The sequence below is a fragment of the Argopecten irradians genome, chromosome 14, assembly GCF_041381155.1.
Source record: "Argopecten irradians isolate NY chromosome 14, Ai_NY, whole genome shotgun sequence".
Taxonomy (NCBI): domain Eukaryota; kingdom Metazoa; phylum Mollusca; class Bivalvia; order Pectinida; family Pectinidae; genus Argopecten; species Argopecten irradians.
Genome location: NC_091147.1, coordinates 35,364,301 through 35,387,443, shown reverse-complemented (window position 1 = coordinate 35,387,443; position 23,143 = coordinate 35,364,301). Strand labels below are relative to the sequence as shown.

The following is a 23,143-nucleotide window of genomic DNA, read 5'->3' as shown; positions in this document are numbered from 1 at the left end:
CATGCGCTTATTTATTTCCCACGGCAGTAAAAAGGAGTACACTCTCATTCGGTTTAAGTGAATGAATCTTTACCTCCGCATCAAAGAAGCGTCTCGCTTCGAGCGAAACAAAGTAAGGAACTGTCAATTTGCTTTCGTTTTGAAAGCCATAATGGTTGCAGGATAAACAGAATACACGGTTAGTATCTTACAATACAAGTTTTATTTTGGTGCTCGACACGGAAAGCCGAGATGACTCGGCAAAGCCTCGTCATCTCGGCTTTCCTAAGTCTCGCACCAAAATAATCCTTGTATTGTAAGATACCTAACCATGTATATTCACCATTTCTATCAGTCATTCAGCAGACTATTTGATTTTTTTCAAACTTGGATAGAATAACCTCTTGGCTTTTAACACTACTCGTTTGAAGTGGTTTCGCCAATGGCCTATTTTGCCCAAGACTTGGATAACCATACGTCTCTGATTAATGGGGGTAATCGTATTCACAAACTTTTTAGGAGTTCTTCTCTGGAACCATCATAGTGACCTGCAACCAGATAAAATTAACATATATATTTGAAATACTACAGATTTCAAAATAATTCGAAATCACGTAGAAACTTTTTCAACTATCAATTTGTCTTATATAAGTCGAAGTCTGCTATGCTTATACTCCATTTCAGTGATAGTTTATGTAGATGTGAAACAGTCAAAAGTGTTTCCCAGTCAATACAAACTGTTACACAGTGCAAATTTGATTAATATAAAACATTCCGAACCCATGGATATTATTCTATGCAGCATTTCTATCTCCTACAACTGCACATAACCCTTCAAAGTATAATGACATATTCTTTTTTTTACTGTTTCTTGGGAGGTAACAATTGTGTCAAACCTATCACACCTCACACAGTTCCAATAGACTTCCCTCTATATCTGGACATGGTTTGATTATTGTCCAAGTTACTTAAACACCTTCCCGTTCGAATCGGTACATTTGTACCGATATGACTTTGATAACGTTTGTAAAAAATTAAATATCATACTTACAGTTTTTACTTCGGTGTATTCCTTCAGAGCGTATTCACCACTGTAATGATTCAGAACTAAATTTTGACAAAAAATTAACATGGTATTTGAATCAAAATGACATTTAAAATATCCAAAGAAAGAGTTCAATTATGTACAATCTTAACCAAGAAAAAGATCATAATACCTTGACTTAAAATAATTTATTATTTTGAATAAAATAATATTTGCATTCATTCAAAAAACGAGTAAGATAGTATTTGTCCTGTACACCGGTTAATTACATATTGTGGGCAAACCGTTTAGTATTCCAAGAGCGCAAATAGACTTTAGCTATTTTGTGCAGGTAGAATATGTAATATTTGGGTCCACTAGCTTTTTTGATATAGTGCTGGGTGTATCTGGTATATGCCAAAGTTTGGCGCATTTATAATGTTTCATAAAATGATCATTTAATAATGATATCATTATTCATTATAAATTCATATTGAGTACATCAGCTGAAAACAAAATGAAGAGAGGACGTCTCCCGTGCTGTTCGATTTAAATTCTCCTCAAGCTTGTTAACGTGCTTTATTGCGGAGCAACATTGGCATCAACAATTACGTTCATTTCATTAATGAAAAGTTTATAAATGTATTATGAACAGTTTGTGTTTATCAACTTACAGTTCTCTCCCATGTCCGGACTGCTTGAAGCCACCAAATGGAGTCTGTGGTGTTATCATGTCATAACAATTTATCCTGAAATTACAAAGACATCAAGATCTACAGGCTTTTCCTACAGGCTTATGCTAAGTTTAATATGATGTTATATTAACATCTAACTTCATTTCAGAATGACCTCAGCTTTCCCCTGTATCGGATAATCGCCTATGCATGGCATGGTTGTGTTTTATCGTTCACTTCTCTCAAAGAGCGGGAGAATTTTAAGACACCCGGCAAAACACAAATACATGTATCATATTTTATTCCAATCCCTTTAAAACGTTAACTCTTCCGGATGAATATTTAAAACTAGATGAGACTTCTGTGGGACAAAGAACACAATATATTGCAAAAGTGCAAACCCTCCTACGGAAATTTCTGGCAATAAGCGATAGCAGTGACTACCATCAACATTACAAAGAGTTGCAAACACTCGACTTTAAATACAGAAATAGGCATCATCATAGACGAAGTAGGAAAAGAAACGATTGGTTTGGTTTTATTTGTTTCACATCCTACTGTATGTAGATTATGTTATACAACACTTCCGCTTCATTCTACCCTTATATATACTTGAACTCTTCCTATTCTGAAACTGGAACAGTCCATTATAAAATCAGAGGGATGAATGTGTTGAACGGTTATAATACAACTTACCAAACGCTGCCAGCGTCTACATTCTGCGCAAACATCATTGCCTTGTTGATGTCTTTTGTAATGACCCCAGCAGCTAAACCATAGGGTGTTGCATTAGCTTTCTCTATTGCTTCGTCGAGGTCCTTAAACTTAATGAGAGTCTGAACTGGACCAAAAATCTACAACACGTACATCACAGAAAAATAATGGACATTTCAAGACTCAAACTCATGGTTTTTATATTTTAATGGCTTGTCTCATTCTTTTTTCCAGCTAAAATAATTCCTGCATTGACTCACTTCTTCTCTAGCAATCTTCATTTCATTTGTAACATTGGAGAATACTGTTGGCTTGACAAAATATCCTTTGTTACCGACCCGTTCACCACCGAACTCGAGCTTAGCACCTTCTGCCTTGCCTGCCTCTACGTAGGATAAGATCTTTTTGAACTGCGCTTCATCCACCTAAATGAATATAATAAATACCCTCTACAACTTTGCATATTGACAAAGAAAATGTTGGTTTTCTAGTTTCCTCTATTTCCCCCGCCTCCCGGGCACGACGGAAAAATATGAGCCATTTCACCGAAACATGAACAGAATTCTGACGCATATCAATATTGATCAACAATATACGCAGACATGACGTCATGAAATTGTTTTACCACAGTCATACCGACGTGTTGAAAGAGAATTCGCTCACGGCTTAAACCGGTGACAATTCAGTGAATGGTGAGAGAATCCTAAATCATACCTGTGGTCCTTGTTGCGTAGCCTCTTCATATGGATCACCGACCATCCTGAACTCTGCCATCTGTTTTGATTTTGCCACAAACTCATCGTATATGCTCTCCTGGACAAATGTACGTGAGCCTGCACAGCAGTTCTGTCCGTGGTTATTCATTATACCAGCATGGGCCCAGTACGCTGCTGCGTCGACTGAAAAAACAAAATGACATCTTCTGAATGTCCAAGTTTTGAACATGTCAGTGGACCCCCAATAATCCGGACACTGGTACTCCGAAAAACTCACAATCCGTATAGAAATATCAGGAACGGGGTTTATCTACCATTGACGGTTTGAGTTGGGGACGCAAGTGTTCGAAATGTCAAGGGTTAACTGTATTCATAGACAAAAAGTTATAAGTAAATTAGTGTTTTATGATAATTGATTGAACCAAGAGAATTGATTTTACCTATACGGCTTAAACAAATACCGTCTTTAAAGTCCAATTACCTATGTTATATTTCAAAAGTCTTTTTCGAATTTAGAAATTTTAAGGAAGTATGGATAATTTTCAGATAAATTCTAATACATGTAGCTGCAAGACGATCGATCACTGGGATGTACATGTACCAGCAAAATAAAACATGTGTAAGCATTCTCATATTTTTTTTCAATCAAAAGTAGTTTGCTAAATTGAATACTACTAGTATTCATAAATGATGAGCAACAGTATTATACTATTTTACAATATGCATTAATGTAAAGATTTTCCGGGTGGTTTATTTTGCGTTTGTATCGAAATCCGCAAATTTAAAGTCAACACCGAAATATTAAGAAACCCACTGAATTACATAAGTTAAATAGTATCACATAAATTCATGAAATATAGAATAAGATGAACCTCGAAATTCAGCAGAATGTCCCCCTTCAGGAAATCTTGAAATATTGAACCAACACCAACAAATTAAAAGTGATATGAAGTATGTAAAAAACGTCTTTTATAACATTCTTTTTGGGCATGTCCAGACAATATGGCTGGTTTGGATTAAAACATGTGCTTACTGTCACAATCAGAAAAGATGATTAGTGGACTTTTCCCACCGAGTTCTAGGCTGACTCTCTTTAGATTGCTGCGTCCAGCTGCCTGCATGACCAGCTTCCCTACCTGACCAGGGATATAAAAATATTAACAAATTTACCCCGACATTTCATAATGAACTTGTCCATTCTCTGATTTAGAAGAGCCTAAATGTATTTCAAGGTAAATGGATCAATAGAGATGTATCGTACTGGTTAGATCGAGTGTTGTTTTTATTTAATATATAAAGGTAGGGTCAACACCTTCTCATATTAGGACTGTAAAAGAACAATATGAATATGGAACGTTTAATACGTTAAAATATACGAAATCAAATGAACACACTTGAAATATATTTAATTGTCAGGTTTAAGCTGTCACTGTTCTGACTTAATGTATGCAAATATGACATATCCGGTATAAAAATAATTTTATATTGATGTATATTATATTTTACTCAGTGACAAGTATTGTTGTATATGGCGCTTTGCAAGGAGGTCCTCTTTATACGCTTCTTTTGTAATAATTACTTTATTTAAGCATTGATGTCACTATTTTTTTTAATTTCATCGGGGTATGAAAAAATATTTATTTGCAAACAATTTTATTTTCATAACCCGATAAAATTAAAAAATAGTGACATCAATACTTATAATTAATTTTATACTCTATTTGATAAAATGAAGTATGTTTAAATGTAACATTATAGTGGTTTTTCAAGGGATTCTTTTTTCCGAATCAATACGCAACGTCAATGTCTCTATTGTGACGTCACGATAACGTCGGGGTTTCGCGCCATTCTCGGATTATTTTTCATAGTGGTATGCAAAAAAAATATTGGCCAATCAGAAAGCCAGATTTGGTATGAAAACAAAGAAAAAATAATTATTGCCATGTATCAACGTAAAATATAAATTATAAACGAAATAAAATTAATGTTAAATCTCCATATATTTTGACCCAATTTCATTCTTATCTCTCAGAGCTACCTTCCATCGTTTTAATCGGGGTAAAACTGTGAGCAAAACAAACGAGGGGAAGTAACTCTGATTGACCAGAATTTTCATAATAGTACGCTTTACCTCGGTAGAGCCTGTAAATGCTATCTTATCTACGTCCATGTGTTCGGATATCGCCGCACCAGCTGTCGGACCATAGCCGGGCATAATGTTAACTACACCAGGTGGGAACCCTGCCTAGAAACATGGGCAAATCAAACAAAAATCATTACAGTAACTCCATGTTATTTGACTGTATGATTGACAAAAATATCAAAGTCGTATTTTTATTCAGTATTTGAAAAAAATGGAAATTTATTTTCTCGGAATTTTTTTTTATCAAATTAAATTTACAAAGTTTTCCAACATATGACTGTCACTTTTTCTAAAACAAAACATGATTTTAAATGTCTATTCTCAAGACGGAAAAGTTTTCCGTAATAGAACACCGAGTAGCAAGGACCTTTACGATGGAACTTAAAAGTTATAAACGGAGTATATCAAAAATGGTGAAGATTTCTTTCGGTTTCACTAGTAAATATATCTGTAAATTTCGATAAACGAAGTTACAGTACAGTACTTAGCTTAGAACACCGTGGTTATTTAACAATTAGCACCATGATATATAATAAATATTATGACATGTTTACCTTGGTATGTTTGTGTACCTTACTGAATAGAGAATCACAGTAAAGTGCAGTCATTATGTATCTTTTTATTAAAAAGTTATAATTACTGTATAACAAGAATGTTTCGTTGTGTAAAAAGCCGATGTCGAAGTTGCTATAGCAACAAATGATGTTGTTCCATCTGGTAACCACGAATATTTCTATCCGCGAAATGATAGCTCCAACCAGGAAAAAAAAGTACTTATGACTAATTCATGTTAAACAATCGTCTATGGATATTTCTATTCACGAAATAATTTGATAGCTCCAACCACGAAAAAAGTACCTAGGTATAAATTCATGTTCTTCAATACGAGTACATTAATTTGGAGTTGTTTATTACCTCCTTGAGTAGAGAACCACAGTAGAGAGCAGTAAGTGGGGTCTGCTCGGCAGGTTTCACCACAACAGTGTTACCACAGGCCAAAGCTGGGCCTAGTTTCCATACCAGCATCATTAGAGGGTAGTTCCACTGGAACCCAAAACATAGTCATGTCTAAGTGTACCCAAAACAGTCATGTCTAAGTGTACCCAAAGCATCGTCATGTCTAAGTGTACCCAAAACATAGTCATGTCTAAATTAACACTCGAAGTATACCCAAATCATAGTCATGTCTAAATCCACACTCGACGTGTACCCAAAACATAGTCATGTCTAAGTGTACCCAATACATAGTCATGTTTAAATTCACTTTCGAGGTATACCCAAATCATAGTCATGTCTAAATCCACACTCGACGTGTACCCAAAACATAGTCATGTCTAAATTCACTTTCGACGTATACCCAAATCAAAGTCATGTCTAAATTCACACTCGATGTGTACCCAATACATAGTCATGTTTAAATTCACTTTCGAGGTATACCCAAATCATAGTCATGTCTAAATCCACACTCGACGTGTACCCAAAACATAGTCATGTCTAAGTGTACCCAAACATAGTCATGTCTAAATTCACACTCGAAGTATACCCAAAACATAGTCATGTCTAAATCCACTCGACGTGAACCCAAAACAAAGTCATGTCTAAATTCACACTCGATGTGTACCCAAAACATAGTCATGTTTAAATTCACTTTCGATGTATACCCAAATCATAGTCATGTCTAAATCCACACCCGACGTGTACCCAAAACATAGTCATGTCTAAGTGTACCCAAAACAAAGTCATGTTTAAATTCACACTCAAAGTATACCCAAAACATAGTCATGTCTAAATCCACACTCGACGTGTACCCAAAGCATCGTCATGTCTAAGTGTACCCAATACATAGTCATGTTTAAATTCACTTTCGAGGTATACCCAAATCATAGTCATGTCTAAATCCACACTCGACGTGTACCCAAAACATAGTCATGTCTAAGTGTACCCAATACATAGTCATGTCTAAATTCACACTCGAAGTGTACCCAAAACATAGTCATGTCTAAGTGTACCCAAACATAGTCATGTCTAAATTCACACTCGAAGTATACCCAAAACATAGTCATGTCTAAATTCCAACTCGAAGTGCACCCAAAACAAAGTCATGTCTTAATTCACGCTCGTAGTGTACCCACAATTTCTTCTTTAATTATTGTCATTGCATGAAACAACACTTCAATATAAATATAAACCAATATCGACGCTATTATGTGACTATAGTAAATCGTTGATAAAAGTGGAAAAAAAAGAAGTTTAAATGTACTTATTGTCGCCAATCTAAATATACTGTTATTGTGTAGCGGCACTTTTAGTTTAGTGTTTTTCGCGTTGTTCTTAGAATCCTAATTCATGTACGGCACTTACTTTTTGTAAAAGGTATCTTTAACATTGAACTACCGAATTTCCCTCAAAAATTCATACTTGTAATCTTACATACTTTTTAGCCTTTGCTTTAAACTTTTACTGCGTTGAAATAAATACGATTAGTATATACTCAGAAAACAGCACACTGATGACATACCGGAATGATCTGCCCACAAACTCCAATTGGTTCATGTCTAGTAAACGTAAACAAATCGCCATCTGAAAAAGATGGAATTTGAAAGAGTGTAAAACTTACCTAGAGTAAATTAAAGGCTTTATTGCAATTCATCAACTCGACCATATATTTTTTTTATGTGCTATTATTGAAATCTATTTAGAATTATGGATGAGCAAAGTTGGTGGGATGCAGAAGGCGATGCATGATCTACACATAATCTGTAGCGAAAGGAGTGGAAACTAAAACTGGTTTCTCGTTTGTCAAAGACGAAAAATAATTTTAAAGATATAACATTGTGCTTATTAAGACAAAAACATCACTAAATATCCCCTCTCAGTCCATTGGGGTCCAGTACCATATTTTACACAAAAACGTATGTCATTCGCCTAAGTATGCTTAAGACAATAAGGATTATAATAGTACAGTACTGCTATGGTAGCATTTAGGCAATTTTTTGCCTCTATGTTCCAGCCCATAAGTCACAGACGCAGTTTCGCAAAATGTGTGGTCGCATACTAAACATGAATAAAACCTTTTACATTCCTTCAGCAGAATTATTAGATTATACACTATATTTAATATGTGGTTCCCATTGAAACCTAGCATAGCGCAGACCAATAGTAACCTGTCGTTTTGCTGCTGAAGATTCGTTTGAAAGAAGTGGTTGATTTCTTCTTTTTTGACCCACTCTTGGGCATAACGTTAATGTAAAAGTGGATCCCTTAAATTCAGACCAAAAGTAAAACTCAGTTTTATCGCAATGAATAGTAGAAAGTACAACAAAGCAGAAGTTGCAAAATGATGTTCATAGATCATAACTGCCGTTCAATGTCATAAGCCCGTCAGCTCTTCGGGCGAGGTCACCAATAAAAAGAAAACATTTTACAATTGTGTTTCGAGACTATATGTGTTTAATAACTCCAACAACCTTGCATAAATAATAATGATACATATATATATTCTTATATAAAGTTATTCAGGTATAATCATCACTTTGTTTGATGGTGCTAAATTTATGTGAATGGTCTATCCTATCTTGAACATTGTCCCTAATTACGCACCTTCATTTCTCAAATCAACAATATAAATTACACAATCAAATAATTGAATGAGCCTGTTTATAGAAGGCCTCTTTAGCATTGAAAGTTGAAACAGGTATAAGAAAATAGCTGTAATTATAATTAATTACTTCAAAATTTATTAAATCTGGACATGCACAATATGAAACAGTATTTGTGTTAGAATAACGTAATCAAGGTATGATTATATTTTTTAATGGCGGCTAAATTGAATGAATCTTCTCCTTTGTGAAGACATCGATATTTTTCTAGTAAAAGGCAGCAAAATAATTATCAGAGCCTGATATCCCGTCTTTGCATTTTACAGAGTTAGCTCCCTTGCGGCTAGGTATCCATTTTGACATCACATTATTTTATAGGCGCAATTCACGTCCTTTTCTCCAAAAAATATGACGTTATGCTCTCAAACACATCACATGATGTCACAATCTATACCTACCCGCAAGGGTAGATAAAAGTAACTCTATAATATGCAATTACAGAATATCAAAATAATAATTCCAATCGCAGTGCCAAATTTTACAATCAATTTAAAACATCAGTATATCTAGTGAATAGTTTATCAGCCTTCTTTTCAACAAGTGTCCACAAGATTTGCTAATCAAATATTAAATGAGGTCAAAGATTGATTGGTCATTTGCCGGCTAATCTTCAATCCTTACAAATTGATGGCAAACGGTTACGCATTATTACTTGAAACATATTTTCACAAACAAATTGATATTTATACTGTCTTTTAATATGGTGCAAATATGTGATGTATTTTCGTAAGAAACAGTTTGTGGGTTTTTCGACAAAATTTACGTGAACCTAACTACAATCAGTCTACCACCAACGAAAATTTAATTTCAAATATAAGACCTAATTAAAGTGGTTAACAATATATGTGGCATTGTTTCTAGATTGTTTTGATTATATTCTCTGCTCTTACATGTCAATATTTTCAGCAGACATTGGCCTGACAAGAATGCAAATTTCATAGTTTGATTGACAGGAAATGAGAGTCATTTAATCTTTTGTTGTCGATATTATTTCCCCCGAATAAGAATACCCCGTCCATGTCATTTAAATAACACGGTGTCACCTGCATCCATCCTCTTTCTTCCGGTGTGTTTCCCGAACACGTGATTAATTTCCAACCGGCTTTGCTACACGTATCCATCACATACCCATCCTTGGAAAAGCCTCCAGCTCCCATGTGTCCCTGGTCGGAGGGATCTACCTCTCCAAACCATACGATGATAAATGTAGATCTTGATGTGATACCAAACACGGATCTAGGAGGAAGTTCCTTATCCAGCTTGAGATTTGACCAAACTTTGTCTTCTGTGCTATATTTATATACATCACTAGTCTCTTGACCAGCAAATCCTGCAACGACATACAAGTCCTTTTCCACCGCAATAAGCCCCGCCCCACCTCGTCCTTTTATCTCCTCATTGGTTGGTTGCTGTTCCCACGTGTTCGTATCAATATCATACGCGTGCAGATCATTCAAACGACCCTCCTCGCTACATCCACCGAACACAAAAAGACGATTCCCGACTGCGGTCATGGCATGGAAGCTTCTAGCAGATGGCGCAACACCTTTCGGCTTCAGGAGAGTCCACATGTTATTTCTAGTGTCGAAAGCATACAGATCGTTGAAGCTTCCCTCCCCCATGTTGATTCCCGTTCGCCCTCCAAACACGTACATCACGTGACCGACAGCAACGGCGGTGTGAGCATTATGGGGTACAGGGACATCACCGGAAGTTTCTAGTTCCGACCACGTGCGCGTGTCAAGGTCAAGGCAGTGGACGATGTTGCTGATTGGTACTCTTGGAATATTTTCTCCGCCAAATACAAAGGCTTTTCTCCCAACGACTACAGTCGAATGACTGCTTCTGCCCAAGGGTGGCTCTCCTTTCGTTTCCAACGTGACCCATTCGCACTGTCAAAATGAAAATAATAATATAAGTTCTGAGGACATTGTAATGTTCAAAGACTTGTCATGTGAGAAAATATATGTGCGTTTTGACAGGAATCTCAAATCGGTATCTATATATTGTATGTACTGTAAAATTTTTAATTTCTGTCGTGGAGAAATTTTAGTTAATTTTGTGGGTTCAGTAAAACGAAGAATATGGGAAAAACAACAAAAGCTATTTCATATATTATTACTTTTTTAGAATCACTGTATAACTAGTGAACCACGAATATCTCTACAGATAAAACACTTTTAACCCTCTTAACATCAAAAGTAAATACACACGAATATGTCAAGTTATGTAGTACAATGTATGTATGCTTTAATCTTACGTTGTATTCGAGTTGCATTGACTTTATAATATGCAGTTGCATGGTCCAGATATCTACATGTTGGACAGATGTAACATTTACATTTCTACCATTACAACCTTACACAAAAATGCTGGTGTAAACGTATTTCTGTTGCGTAGAAATTATCTAAATAAGATATTTTACACGAAGACCATTATCCATACATTTTAAGATACATTTTTTAAGATACATTTTTAAGTAGTAAAATTATGATTGTATCTTTCTTTATTGGACATTGTATGTAGGTAAGATCTAGTAGTGTTTAAGCGTGGAAAATAAATTTAAATATCTATATGCAATGACAACGACTTTCCGTGACATTAATACATAGGTAGGAAATATCTTATCTTTCAAATGGTAAATACAATTTTGATTTATCAATATTGAAAATCATATAACATCTCTGAAACAGCTATTTTAAACGGGAAGGAAAAATTGTTATAATAACCTGATCCTTTTGTTGTTTTTAATTAAATACAGTAAATATATTTACAATAGCCTTAGTTTTATCTAAATTATAATTTAAAGTTTTTCGCATTTGCGCAAAAAAATGCCGGTGCTAAAATAAGTATGTTATAAACAGTATGTTAAAAGGGCAAAGTCAGCAATACAGCAATATAGCAGGGTGTCATGAATAGCGTCTCATACACTTAGGTGTTATTGTGATGTGGCCTGTTCACTCTTCCATAGAGTTTGTTTGTGTTCAGACGACACAACACAACCATTGTATGTAAGCTGTTATCTCCTAAGTGTATTGCTAAAATTTTAGGCACATGTGTGCGTGACGTGTCATGATTTTAAATGTATTATATGTGGGAACTCACGTACAACGGTATTATAACAAGACAGGATGTAATATCAATATCAACAACCGAAAATAAAGGTGTAAATATAAAGACTAACACACATCTACATCAAGACATATAGACACACATTGAAAACATGATCATTCTGAAATACATGTATATTTACACTCGTACCCTAGAGGAATACGACTACACATGTGTATTTGACTCTAAATAAACTTCCATTTTAGATGAAAATATCGTCTTACCTCCATGGTTGCTGCTTGTTAGTTGATAAAACACGGGGTACACTGCTGAAGGTCAAGGTAATTGGTGATTAGATCTAAGCTAGGTATGGTGACTCTCTAATGCAAAGATGTTAAATCTTGTCGTCTGCTTATTTTAAGCACGTTTCAAAGCTTACCGTAAATCTTGAACTCCTCATAATTTATAAGGTAGCGAGAAACCGAATTATCAAACTCGTTGCAGACGTTATAATCTGAGCTGATTATTACTCTCCTTGTTACAGTCTGAACGGAGTATCATAATCTCCTTGTTACAGTCTGAATAGAGTATCATAATCTCCTTGTTACAGTCTGAATAGAGTATCATACTCTCCTTGTTACAGTCTGAGTGGAGTATCATACTCTCCTTGTTACAGTCTGAGTGGAGTATCATACTCTCCTTGTTACAGTCTGAGTGGAGTATCATACTCTCCTTGTTACAGTCTGAGTGGAGTATCATACTCTCCTTGTTACAGTCTGAGTGGAGTATCATTCTCTCCTCGTTACAGTCTGAGTGGAGTATCATAATCTCCTCGTTACAGTCTGAGTGGAGTATCATTCTCTCCTCGTTACAGTCTGAGTGGAGTATCATACTCTCCTTGTTACAGTCTGAGTGGAGTATCATACTCTCCTTGTTACAGTCTGAGTGGAGTATCATACTCTCCTCGTTACAGTCTGAGTGGAGTATCATACTCTCTTTGTTACAGTCTGAGTGGAGTATCATACTCTCCTTGTTACAGTCTGAGTGGTGTATCATACTCTCCTCGTTACAGTCTGAGTGGAGTATCATATCTCGTTACCTTGCATACTCTCCTTGTTACAGTCTGAGTGGAGTATCATACTCTCCTTGTTACAGTCTGAGTTGAGTATTATACTCTCCTTGTTACAGTCTGAGTGGAGTACCATTCTCTCCTCGTTACAGTCTGAGTGGAGTATCATTATCTCCTCGTTACAGTCTGAGTGGAGTATCATACTCTCCTCTCAGTCCTGAGGGAGTATATCAGTTACAGTCTGAGTGGAGTATCATACTCTCCTTGTGACAGTCTGAGTGGAGTATCATTCTCTCCTAGTTACAGTCTGTGTGAAGTATTATACTCTCCTTGTGACAGTCTGAGTGGAGTATCATACTCCCCTCGTTACAGTCTTAGTGGAGTATCATACTCTCCTCGTTACAGTCTGAGTGGAGTATCATACTCTCCTTGTTACAGTCTGAGTGGAGTATCATACTCTCCTCGTTACAGTCTGAGTGGAGTATCATACTCTCCTCGTTATAGTCTGAGTGGAGTATTATAGTGGAGTATCATACTCTCCTTGTTACAGTCTGAGTGGAGTATCATACTCTCCTCGTTACAGTCTGAGTGGAGTATCATACTCTCCTCGTTACAGTCTGAGTGGAGTATCATACTCCCTCGTTACAGTCTGAGTGGAGTATCATACTCTCCTTGTTACAGTCTGAGTGGAGTATCATACTCTCCTTGTTACAGTCTGAGTGGAGTATCATACTCAGTCTGTGATCATCTCCCGTTACAGTCTGAGTGGAGTATCATACTCTCCTTGTTACAGTCTGAGTGGAGTATCATACTCTCCTCGTTACAGTCTGAGTGGAGTATCATACTCTCCTCGTTACAGTCTGAGTGGAGTATCATACTCTCCTCGTTACAGTCTGAGTGGAGTATCATACTCTCCTCGTTACAGTCTGAGTGGAGTATCATACTCTCCTTGAGTGGAGTATCATACTCTCCTTGTTACAGTCTGAGTGGAGTATCATACTCTCCTCGTTACAGTCTGAGTGGAGTATCATACTCTCCTCGTTACAGTCTGAGTGGAGTATCATACTCTCCTCGTTACAGTCTGAGTGGAGTATCATACTCTCCTCGTTACAGTCTGAGTGGAGTATCATACTCTCCTCGTTACAGTCTGAGTGGAGTATCATATCTCCTCGTTATAGTCTCCTTGTTACAGTCTGAGTGGAGTATCATACTCTCCTCGTTATAGTCTGAGTGGAGTATCATACTCTCCTTGTTACAGTCTGAGTGGAGTATCATACTCTCCTTGTTACAGTCTGAGTGGAGTATCATACTCTCCTCGTTACAGTCTGAGTGGAGTATCATACTCTCCTCGTTATAGTCTGAGTGGAGTATCATAATCTCCTCGTTACAGTCTGAGTGGAGTATCATTCTCTCCTCGTTATAGTCTGAGTGGAGTATCATACTCTCCTTGTTTCAGTTTGAGTGGAGTATCATAATCTCCTCGTTACAGTCTGAGTGGAGTATCATTCTCTCCTCGTTATAGTCTGAGTGGAGTATCATACTCTCCTTGTTACAGTCTGAGTGGAGTATCATAATCTCCTCGTTACAGTCTGAGTGGAGTATCATTCTCTCCTCGTTATAGTCTGAGTGGAGTATCATACTCTCCTTGTTTTACTCTTGTTTCAGTTTGAGTGGAGTATCATACTCTCCTTGTTACAGTCTGAGTGGAGTATCATACTGTCCTTGTTACAGTTAGAGTGGAGTATCATATTTTTCTATATTCTAAAAATAAAAAAATTAAAGTGCTCAAATTACCATTTAATGTAAAAATTAAGTGACAAAAATGTATCATTTCACACATTAATACTCAATATTTTAATGACCACAAATCTAGTAAAGATTTACAGCAAAACAATAGCTTGAAACAGCTAAAAATGCTGGCACAGTGATGATTCAAGTAAAAACAATTTAAGTAAAAAATGGTAAAACTGTGGCTGTATTCAAAGTGAAAAAAAGACACAATTTCAAAATGGCCGCCAAATGGGCTATTTCTTAAAATCCCTGTATGAAAAAATTACTATGAATAGAAATGTAATTTTCTAACAAATTGCTAATTGTATTTGAAAATCTCATAAAATTTTTATCCATGTCGAAATGAGACAATACATCCTTAAATGAAGGTTAAGGTCATCCATTTGAACACATTTGATAGTCCTTCATCGCGGTACATCACAGGCCCAATATCTTTCAGGGCATCTTAGTTATTCACAAGATGTTGTTTAAAGATTTCAGTCTAATTAACCTCTGTGACCATAAACGAGTGTCAATGTCATTCATTTGAATAAGCTAAATAGCTTTCTTCCAGCTAGAACGAATATAGGTACCCGGCTTACTATACCTTTCAGGCAGGTACGGATTGGTCCCTATGTGTCGTAGTGAAGCACTGCCTCCGAAAATCACTCTGGCATAGTGTTCTATACTTTTTTGTAGGTTTCCAATTATTTTATGCGTATACATGCATTTACATATTATTTTTGTCCAAAACAAACATAACTACCGTTCTTAATATCTACCGTACCGCTCACAATTCACAAATTCAAAATTTGTGCTAGTAGGTAAGCGATATCAAAAGAGTACGATAAAAATGCAAACAAACGTTTTAAAATGGTTTGCATAATCATTTCTTTGCTCCATTAGCAGTAATAGGCACCGATTGTAGCTCTAAAGAAGACACCATTTTCTGTCAAAAAGTCTTTTGAGCTGCAATATTGCAGCTATCTTCCAGCTTGCTATAGGCTCAATATTACCTCTCTAGGCATATTATTTATTCACAAGAAGTATTCAAAGATTTTTTTTAATTATTGACATCTTGAATCTTGAATGATGGTCAATGTCATTCATAGGATTAAACTTGGTACTCCATATACAAGCAAGCTAAAGGTTGAATATTAGGACCTGGTTGTTCAAACGTGTATTGATTTATTAACAGGCCCAAAGTCTCTAGGCCTATCAGTTGTAGATAATAAGTTGTTTGAATGAATATTTTACAGAGGTTGATGTTATCTGCAACAATGCACCATGACGTACATGTAAGTATGATGAATATAGGTTATCTTGACCATTCAAATCAAATAATCTAAAATGAGACAAACATGCACTTAAAATGATGCACCATGATGAAGCACGATGAATATAGATCATCCTGACCCTTCAGATTAGATGACCTAAAAAGAGACACATGTACTTACCAGAAGGGATAGTCTTGCCACTGTTTTTGTCTGCCCAGCCTGCATAATAACGCATGACATCAGCACTGGCCGCTACGTCATCTAGTGAGTCTGTGTAGGGTTTGCCATTGTCTAGGGTCTCCAGACTCTGTAAAAAAATCACAGTGAAACAGCATTATACTACTTATTCCAGGCATTTGCACATTATAGAGTTATCTGCCCTTGTAGGTAGGTATTGATTGTGACATCATGTGTTTTCGAATGTAACGTCATACTTTTCAGGGAAAACAAGGATGAGTTTCTCTCAGAAAATAATGACGTCAGAATTGATACCTTCCTGCAAGGGAAGTAACTATCTAATATACAAAGATACCAAAGCACAGACTCTTTACTCTAATTAGAGAACATGAAAATAAAGCTTTATATTATACCCCATGTATGTTACAATAAACAAATTATTAAAGATGCTCCACCGCCGACGGACCACAAACGGTACTCATCATTTGAACTATAATTGGTGTTTAATCGTGTACATGTACGTCTAATTAACACAAAACATAATATGAAATGACTTATTTTGCTCTTGGTGCATGCACAATCAGTACTATAGTGCCACTGAATTTTTTCGGGATGCAAAAAAATTATTTTTGGTATTTTCATCTTGAAGTGAAATGAATAGCTCAAACTTTTCAATGGTGGTAATGGTGTAAATCAAGTAACTTTTTTAACCAAAGACAAATACTAAATCACCTGTTCTGGTATTTGATAGAGAAAAAATACCTATGTCAGCGGTGGAGCATCTTTAATTTATCTGTCACCCATGTAATGTTACCACAAACTATTATCAAATGGAATTGAGCAAAAGGTTTCCATTGAATTATTTCATTATTTTGTTAAACATCGTATTAACAGCCAGGCACATTTAAAGACGTGCAAGGAAAGCCGGAATACCTGGCAACGACCCTACATGAAAGTTGAACTTGTGACCCACACATGGAGGGTTTGTGGTAATATGTCGAGATATTGTAACAACTCTGTCACCATCGCCCCTAACTGAATTCAAAACTCATAAATACTAGGGAATACTTATTCAATAATTACTCAAGAATAAATCATTGAAAATCTTTGAATAATTCTTACAGCTAGATATTCCTTGTCTCGTTCCAAGAGGTCTGCAAACTTAGACAGCAGTTTCCCCCTCTTTGATGCATCCATTCGCCTCCAGGGGGAGCCACGTTTGACTGCTGCCCTTGCAGCTTTGACTGCAAGATCAACATCAGCCTATATTTGAAAAAAATAGATACACTATATATGTAATATTTATGAATCATAAGGGTTTTTTTACACTGAATATTCAATATATGAATAACAATATTGCTGCTTTGCATAGTGTGATCTTGACATTATATAACAGTTCAAAAAAGCGTAACTTGCACGTTTTGATTCAAGTAACAAATTTGAAAGAATACCACAACTTGTTGTGGAAAGGGAGGTAATCCAAGTAATTTCAAATGTTACGGAAAAGAAAATTTTGTATTTTTCTTCCAATAATGAACACATACCTTATCAGCCTCTTGCACATCACAAATCTTTTCTGCTGTACATGGGTTGATAGTTGGGAAAACCTTTCCACTCACAGAATTACAGAATTCATTATTGATGAATATCTGTAATACAAAAAGAGGCAATTTGTTTAAGTATGTATCACATCTATTATAGTCACCTGTCTATAGTGACCACCTCAAAATCACTGTGTCTCTGTCACCTGTCTATAGTGACCACCTCAAAATCACTGTGTCTCTGTCACCTGTCTATAGTGACCACCTCAAAATCACTGTGTCTCTGTCACCTGTCTATAGTGACCACCTCAAAATCACTGTGTCTCTGTCACCTGTCTATAGTGACCACCTCAAAATCACTGTTCTCTGTCACCTGTCTATAGTGACCACTATCACTGTCTATGTTAGTGACCATCAAAATCACTGTGTCTCTGTCACCTGTCTATAGTGACCACCTCAAAATCACTGTGTCTCTGTCACCTGTCTATAGTGACCACCTCAAAATCACTGTGTCTCTGTCACCTGTCTATAGTGACCACCTCAAAATCACTGTATCTCTGTCACCTGTCTATAGTGACCACCTCAAAATCACTGTGTCTCTGTCACCTGTCTATAGTGACCACCTCAAAATCACTGTATCTCTGTCACCTGTCTATAGTGACCACCTCAAAATCACTGTGTCACTGTCTGTCACCTCATGTCCTGTCATATGACTATAAATGACCACCTGTCAAGTGACCACCTCAAATCACTGTGTCTCTGTCACCTGTCTATAGTGACCACCTCAAAATCACTGTGTCTCTGTCACCTGTCTATAGTGACCACCTCAAAATCACTGTATCTCTGTCACCTGTCTATAGTGACCACCTCAAAATCACTGTATCTCTGTCACCTGTCTATAGTGACCACCTCAAAATCACTGTATCTCTGTCACCTGTCTATAGTGACCACCTCAAAATCACTGTATCTCTGTCACCTGTCTATAGTGACCACCTCAAAATCACTGTATCTCTGTCACCTGTCTATAGTGACCACCTCAAAATCACTGTATCTCTGTCACCTGTCTATAGTGACCACCTCAAAATCACTGTATCTCTGTCACCTGTCTATAGTGACCACCTCAAAATCACTGTATCTCTGTCACCTGTCTATAGTGATGACAACTTTATCACTGTCACCTGTGTATAGTGACCATCAATGTATCACTGTCACCTGTGTATAGTGACCATCAATGTATCACTGTCACCTGTGTATAGTGACCATCAATGTATCACTGTCACCTGTGTATAGTGACCATCAATGTATCACTGTCACCTGTGTATAGTGACCATCAATGTATCACTGTCACCTGTGTATAGTGACCATCAATGTATCACTGTCACCTGTGTATAGTGACCATCAATGTATCACTGTCACCTGTGTATAGTGACCACAAACACTGTATCACTGTCACCTGTGTATAGTGACCACTGACAAATCATTTATCACTGTCACCTGTGTATAGTGACCATCAATGTATCACTGTCACCTGTGTATAGTGACCATCAATGTATCACTGTCACCTGTGTATAGTGACCATCAATGTATCACTGTCACCTGTGTATAGTGACCATCAATGTATCACTGTCACCTGTGTAAAGCTAACATCAATGTATCACTGTCACCTGTGTATAGTGACCATCAATGTATCACTGTCACCTGTGTATAGTGACCATCAATGTATCACTGTCACCTGTGTATAGTGACCATCAATGTATCACTGTCACCTGTGTATAGTGACCATCAATGTATCACTGTCACCTGTGTATAGTGACCATCAATGTATCACTGTCACTGTGTACTAACATCATGTATCAACCTGTGTATAGTGACCATCAATGTATCACTGTACCTGTTATAGTGACCATCACTTTATCAATGTAACCTGTCTATAGTGACCATCACTTTATCAATGTAACCTGTCTATAGTGACCATCACTTTATCAATGTCACCTGTTTATAGTGACCATCAATGTATCACTGTCACCTGTGTATAGTGACCATCACTTTATCAATGTAACCTGTCTATAGTGACCATCACTTTATCAATGTAACCTGTCTATAGTGACCATCACTTTATCAATGTAACCTGTCTATAGTGACCATCACTTTATCAATGTAACCTGTCTATAGTGACCATCACTTTATCAATGTAACCTGTCTATAGTGACCATCACTTTATCAATGTAACCTGTCTATAGTGACCATCACTTTATCAATGTCACCTGTTTATAGTGACCAATGCTATATCACTGCCACCTGTCTTTAGTGACCACTGCTATTCACAGTCACTGCTTAGTGACCACTCTATTCAGTCACTCTATAGTGACCACTGCTATGCCACTCACCTGTCTATAGTGACCACTGCTATGTCACAGTCACCTGTCTATAGTGACCACCTCTATATCACTGTCACCTGTTTATAGTGACCACTGCTATGTCACAGTCACCTGTCTATAGTGACCACTGCATGTCACTATCACCTGTTTATAGTGACCACTGCTATGTCACAGTCACCTGTCTATAGTGACCACTGCTATTCACAGCACCTGTCTATAGTGACCACTGCTATGTCACAGTCACCTGTCTATAGTGACCACTGCTATGTCACAGTCACCTGTCTATAGTGACCATCTCTATCACTCACTGTCTATAGTGACCACTGCTATGTCACAGTCACCTGTCTATAGTGACCACTGCCATGCCACTATCACCTGTTTATAGTGACCACTGCTATGTAACAGTCACCTGTCTATAGTGACTACCTCTATATCACTGCCACATGTTTATAGTGACCACTGCTATATCACAGTCTACTGTCTATAGTGACCACTGCTATATCACTGTCACCTGTCTATAGTGACCACTGCTATATCACTGTCACCTGTCTATAGTGACACTGCTTATCACTCAGTCTATATGACCTGGACATCACCTGTCTATAGTGACTGCTATATCACTGTCACCTGTCTATAGTGACCACTGCTATGTCACAGTCACCTGTCTATAGTGACCACTGCTATGTCACAGTCAACTGTCTATAGTGACCACTGCTATGTCACAGTCAACTGTCTATAGTGACCACTGCTATGTCACAGTCACCTGTCTATAGTGACCACTGTTATGTCACCACAGTCACCTGTCTATAGTGACTACCTCTATATCACTGTCACCTGTCTATAGTGACCACTGCTATGTCACAGTCACCTGTCTATAGTGAATACCTCTATATCACTGTCACCTGTCTTTAGTGACCACTGCTATATCACTGTCACCTGTCTATAGTGACTACCTCTATATCACTGTCACCTGTCTATAGTGACCACTGCTATATCACTGTCACCTGTCTATAGTGACCACTGCTATGCCACAGTCACCTGTCTATAGTGACTACCTCTATATCACTGTCACCTGTCTATAGTGACCACTGCTATGTCACAGTCACCTGTCTATAGTGACTACCTCTATATCACTGTCACCTGTCTATAGTGACTACCTCTACATCACTGTCACCTGTCTATAGTGACTACCTCTATATCACTGTCACCTGTCTATAGTGACTACCTCTATATCACTGTCACCTGTCTATAGTGACCACTGCTATATCACTGTCACCTGTCTATAGTGACTACTGCTATATCACTGTCACCTGTCTATAGTGACCACTGCTATATCACTGTCACCTGTCTATAGTGACCACTGCTATATCACTGTCACCTGTCTATAGTGACCACTGCTATATCACTGTCACCTGTCTATAGTGACCACTGCTATATCACTGTCACCTGTCTATAGTGACTACCTCTATATCACTGTCACCTGTCTATAGTGACCACTGCTATATCACTGTCACCTGTCTATAGTGACTACCTCTATATCACTGTCACCTGTCTATAGTGACCACTGCTATATCACTGTCACCTGTCTATAGTGACCACTGCTATATCACTGTCACTTGTCTATAGTGACCACCACTATATCACTGTCATCTGTCTATAGTGACCACTGCTATATCACTGTCACCTGTCTATAGTGACCACTGCTATATCACTGTCACCTGTCTATAGTGACCACTGCTATGTCACTGTCATCTGTCTATAGTGACCACTGCTATGTCACTGTCATCTGTCTATAGTGACCACTGCTATGTCACTGCCACTTGTCTACAGTGACCACCACTGTATATCTGTCATCTGTCTATAGTGACCAATGCTATATCACTGTCACCTGTCTATAGTGACCACTGCTATGTCACTGCCACCTGTCTATAGTGACCACTGCTATGCTCACCTGTTAAGTGACTACCTCTAATCACTGTCACCTGTCTATAGTGACTACCTCACTCAGTCAATGTGACTACCTCTATATCACTGTCACCTGTCTATAGTGACCACTGCTATGTCACTGTCACCTATCTATAGTGACCACTGCTATGTCACTGCCACTTGTCTATAGTGACCACTGCTATATCACTGTCACCTGTCTATAGTGACCACTGCTATATCACTGTCACCTGTCTATAGTGACCACTGCTATATCACTGTCACCTGTCTATAGTAACCACCTCAAAATCACTGTCTCCTGTCTAAAGTGGCCACTTCTAAATTAATTCCACCTGTCTATAGTGACCACCACCATATCAGTCACCTGTCTATAGTTACCACTGTCACCTGTATATCGCACCCAGTCACCTGTTTATACATGTAGTGACCACTTCTGAAAAATTACCTGTGTATAATTACCTTTTTAGACTGTAAATACATGCAGTGTGTAAACTCCACTACACTCCTTTATACATTACGCCGGTAACAGACGACAAGTTAATTATTACTGCAAACACATGCATACATTTTCATACATGTAGTCAGAGATCTAAATATCTTATGTACTGTATCAAGTAGATCTAAAAGTACATTAAGTCTACATGTATACAAATATATATGACTACACGGTGAATAAATTTGCATTTTAATTTGCTAGCTCGCGATCGGCCGGTAGTCATCCGGCCGGTTTCAGATGATAGCCATGTGTAACGTTTATGTACACAGTGTACCCATAATACCTCACTGAAGAGCAGTACGTACATTGAAACTGATAGTAACATCATAAACTTAGAGCCACCAATATGTCTACATGTACATGTCAAATAAAATCAGTTACCTGTGTGAATTTAATTTCTGGACTGCGTTTGCTAGCAGATTCATCAGTCATCGTGCTTCAGCTGTGTCTGTATCTATATGCTCTAAAAATAGTCAATGAAATGCAACAGTGCCAAACGGTGAAGGCCACCGGTATGTAGCTTTCATTTAT

General features: G+C 37.3%; 2 protein-coding genes across 3 annotated transcripts; both read right to left on the bottom strand.

Moving 5' to 3' along the window:
• Positions 1 to 309: 309 nt before the first annotated feature.
• LOC138307317 (aldehyde dehydrogenase 1A1-like) lies at positions 310 to 23,143 on the bottom strand. Of its 2 annotated transcripts, none has more exons than XM_069247993.1 (14): positions 22,994 to 23,143; positions 17,798 to 17,902; positions 17,376 to 17,516; positions 16,257 to 16,383; positions 7,769 to 7,830; positions 6,166 to 6,294; positions 5,239 to 5,352; positions 4,141 to 4,243; positions 3,106 to 3,290; positions 2,652 to 2,816; positions 2,374 to 2,531; positions 1,678 to 1,752; positions 1,031 to 1,070; positions 310 to 527 (listed from the first exon to the last, which is right to left on the bottom strand). In XM_069247993.1, the coding sequence occupies exons 1-14, from the start codon at positions 23,042 to 23,044 to the stop codon at positions 495 to 497; spliced, it is 1,488 nt and encodes a 495-aa protein (XP_069104094.1). In that variant the 5' UTR covers positions 23,045 to 23,143; the 3' UTR covers positions 310 to 494. The 2 variants fall into 2 exon arrangements, with proteins under 2 accessions (XP_069104094.1, XP_069104095.1); XM_069247994.1 differs by lacking the exon at positions 22,994 to 23,143 and adding an exon at positions 22,576 to 22,710.
• LOC138307259 (uncharacterized) lies at positions 8,678 to 12,473 on the bottom strand. Its single transcript, XM_069247901.1, has 2 exons — positions 12,245 to 12,473; positions 8,678 to 10,801 (listed from the first exon to the last, which is right to left on the bottom strand). Exons 1-2 carry the CDS (start codon positions 12,248 to 12,250, stop codon positions 9,845 to 9,847), a joined length of 963 nt encoding a protein of 320 aa, XP_069104002.1. The 5' UTR covers positions 12,251 to 12,473; the 3' UTR covers positions 8,678 to 9,844.

What these genes read in the sequence shown, in the direction of transcription:
- LOC138307317 (XM_069247993.1), bottom strand. Translation starts at nt 23,044, where the DNA reads ATGACTGATGAATCTGCTAGCAAACGCAGTCCAGAAATTAAATTCACA. An exon ending in TGGCAAGACTATCCCTTCTG is followed by an intron (nt 7,831 to 16,256) that starts GTAAGTACATGT and finishes CATCTTTTTCAG; the next exon opens with ATGGCGATTTGTTTACGTTT. An exon ending in CATCTTTTCTGATTGTGACA is followed by an intron (nt 3,291 to 4,140) that starts GTAAGCACATGT and finishes TTGTTTTTTCAG; the next exon opens with TCGACGCAGCAGCGTACTGG.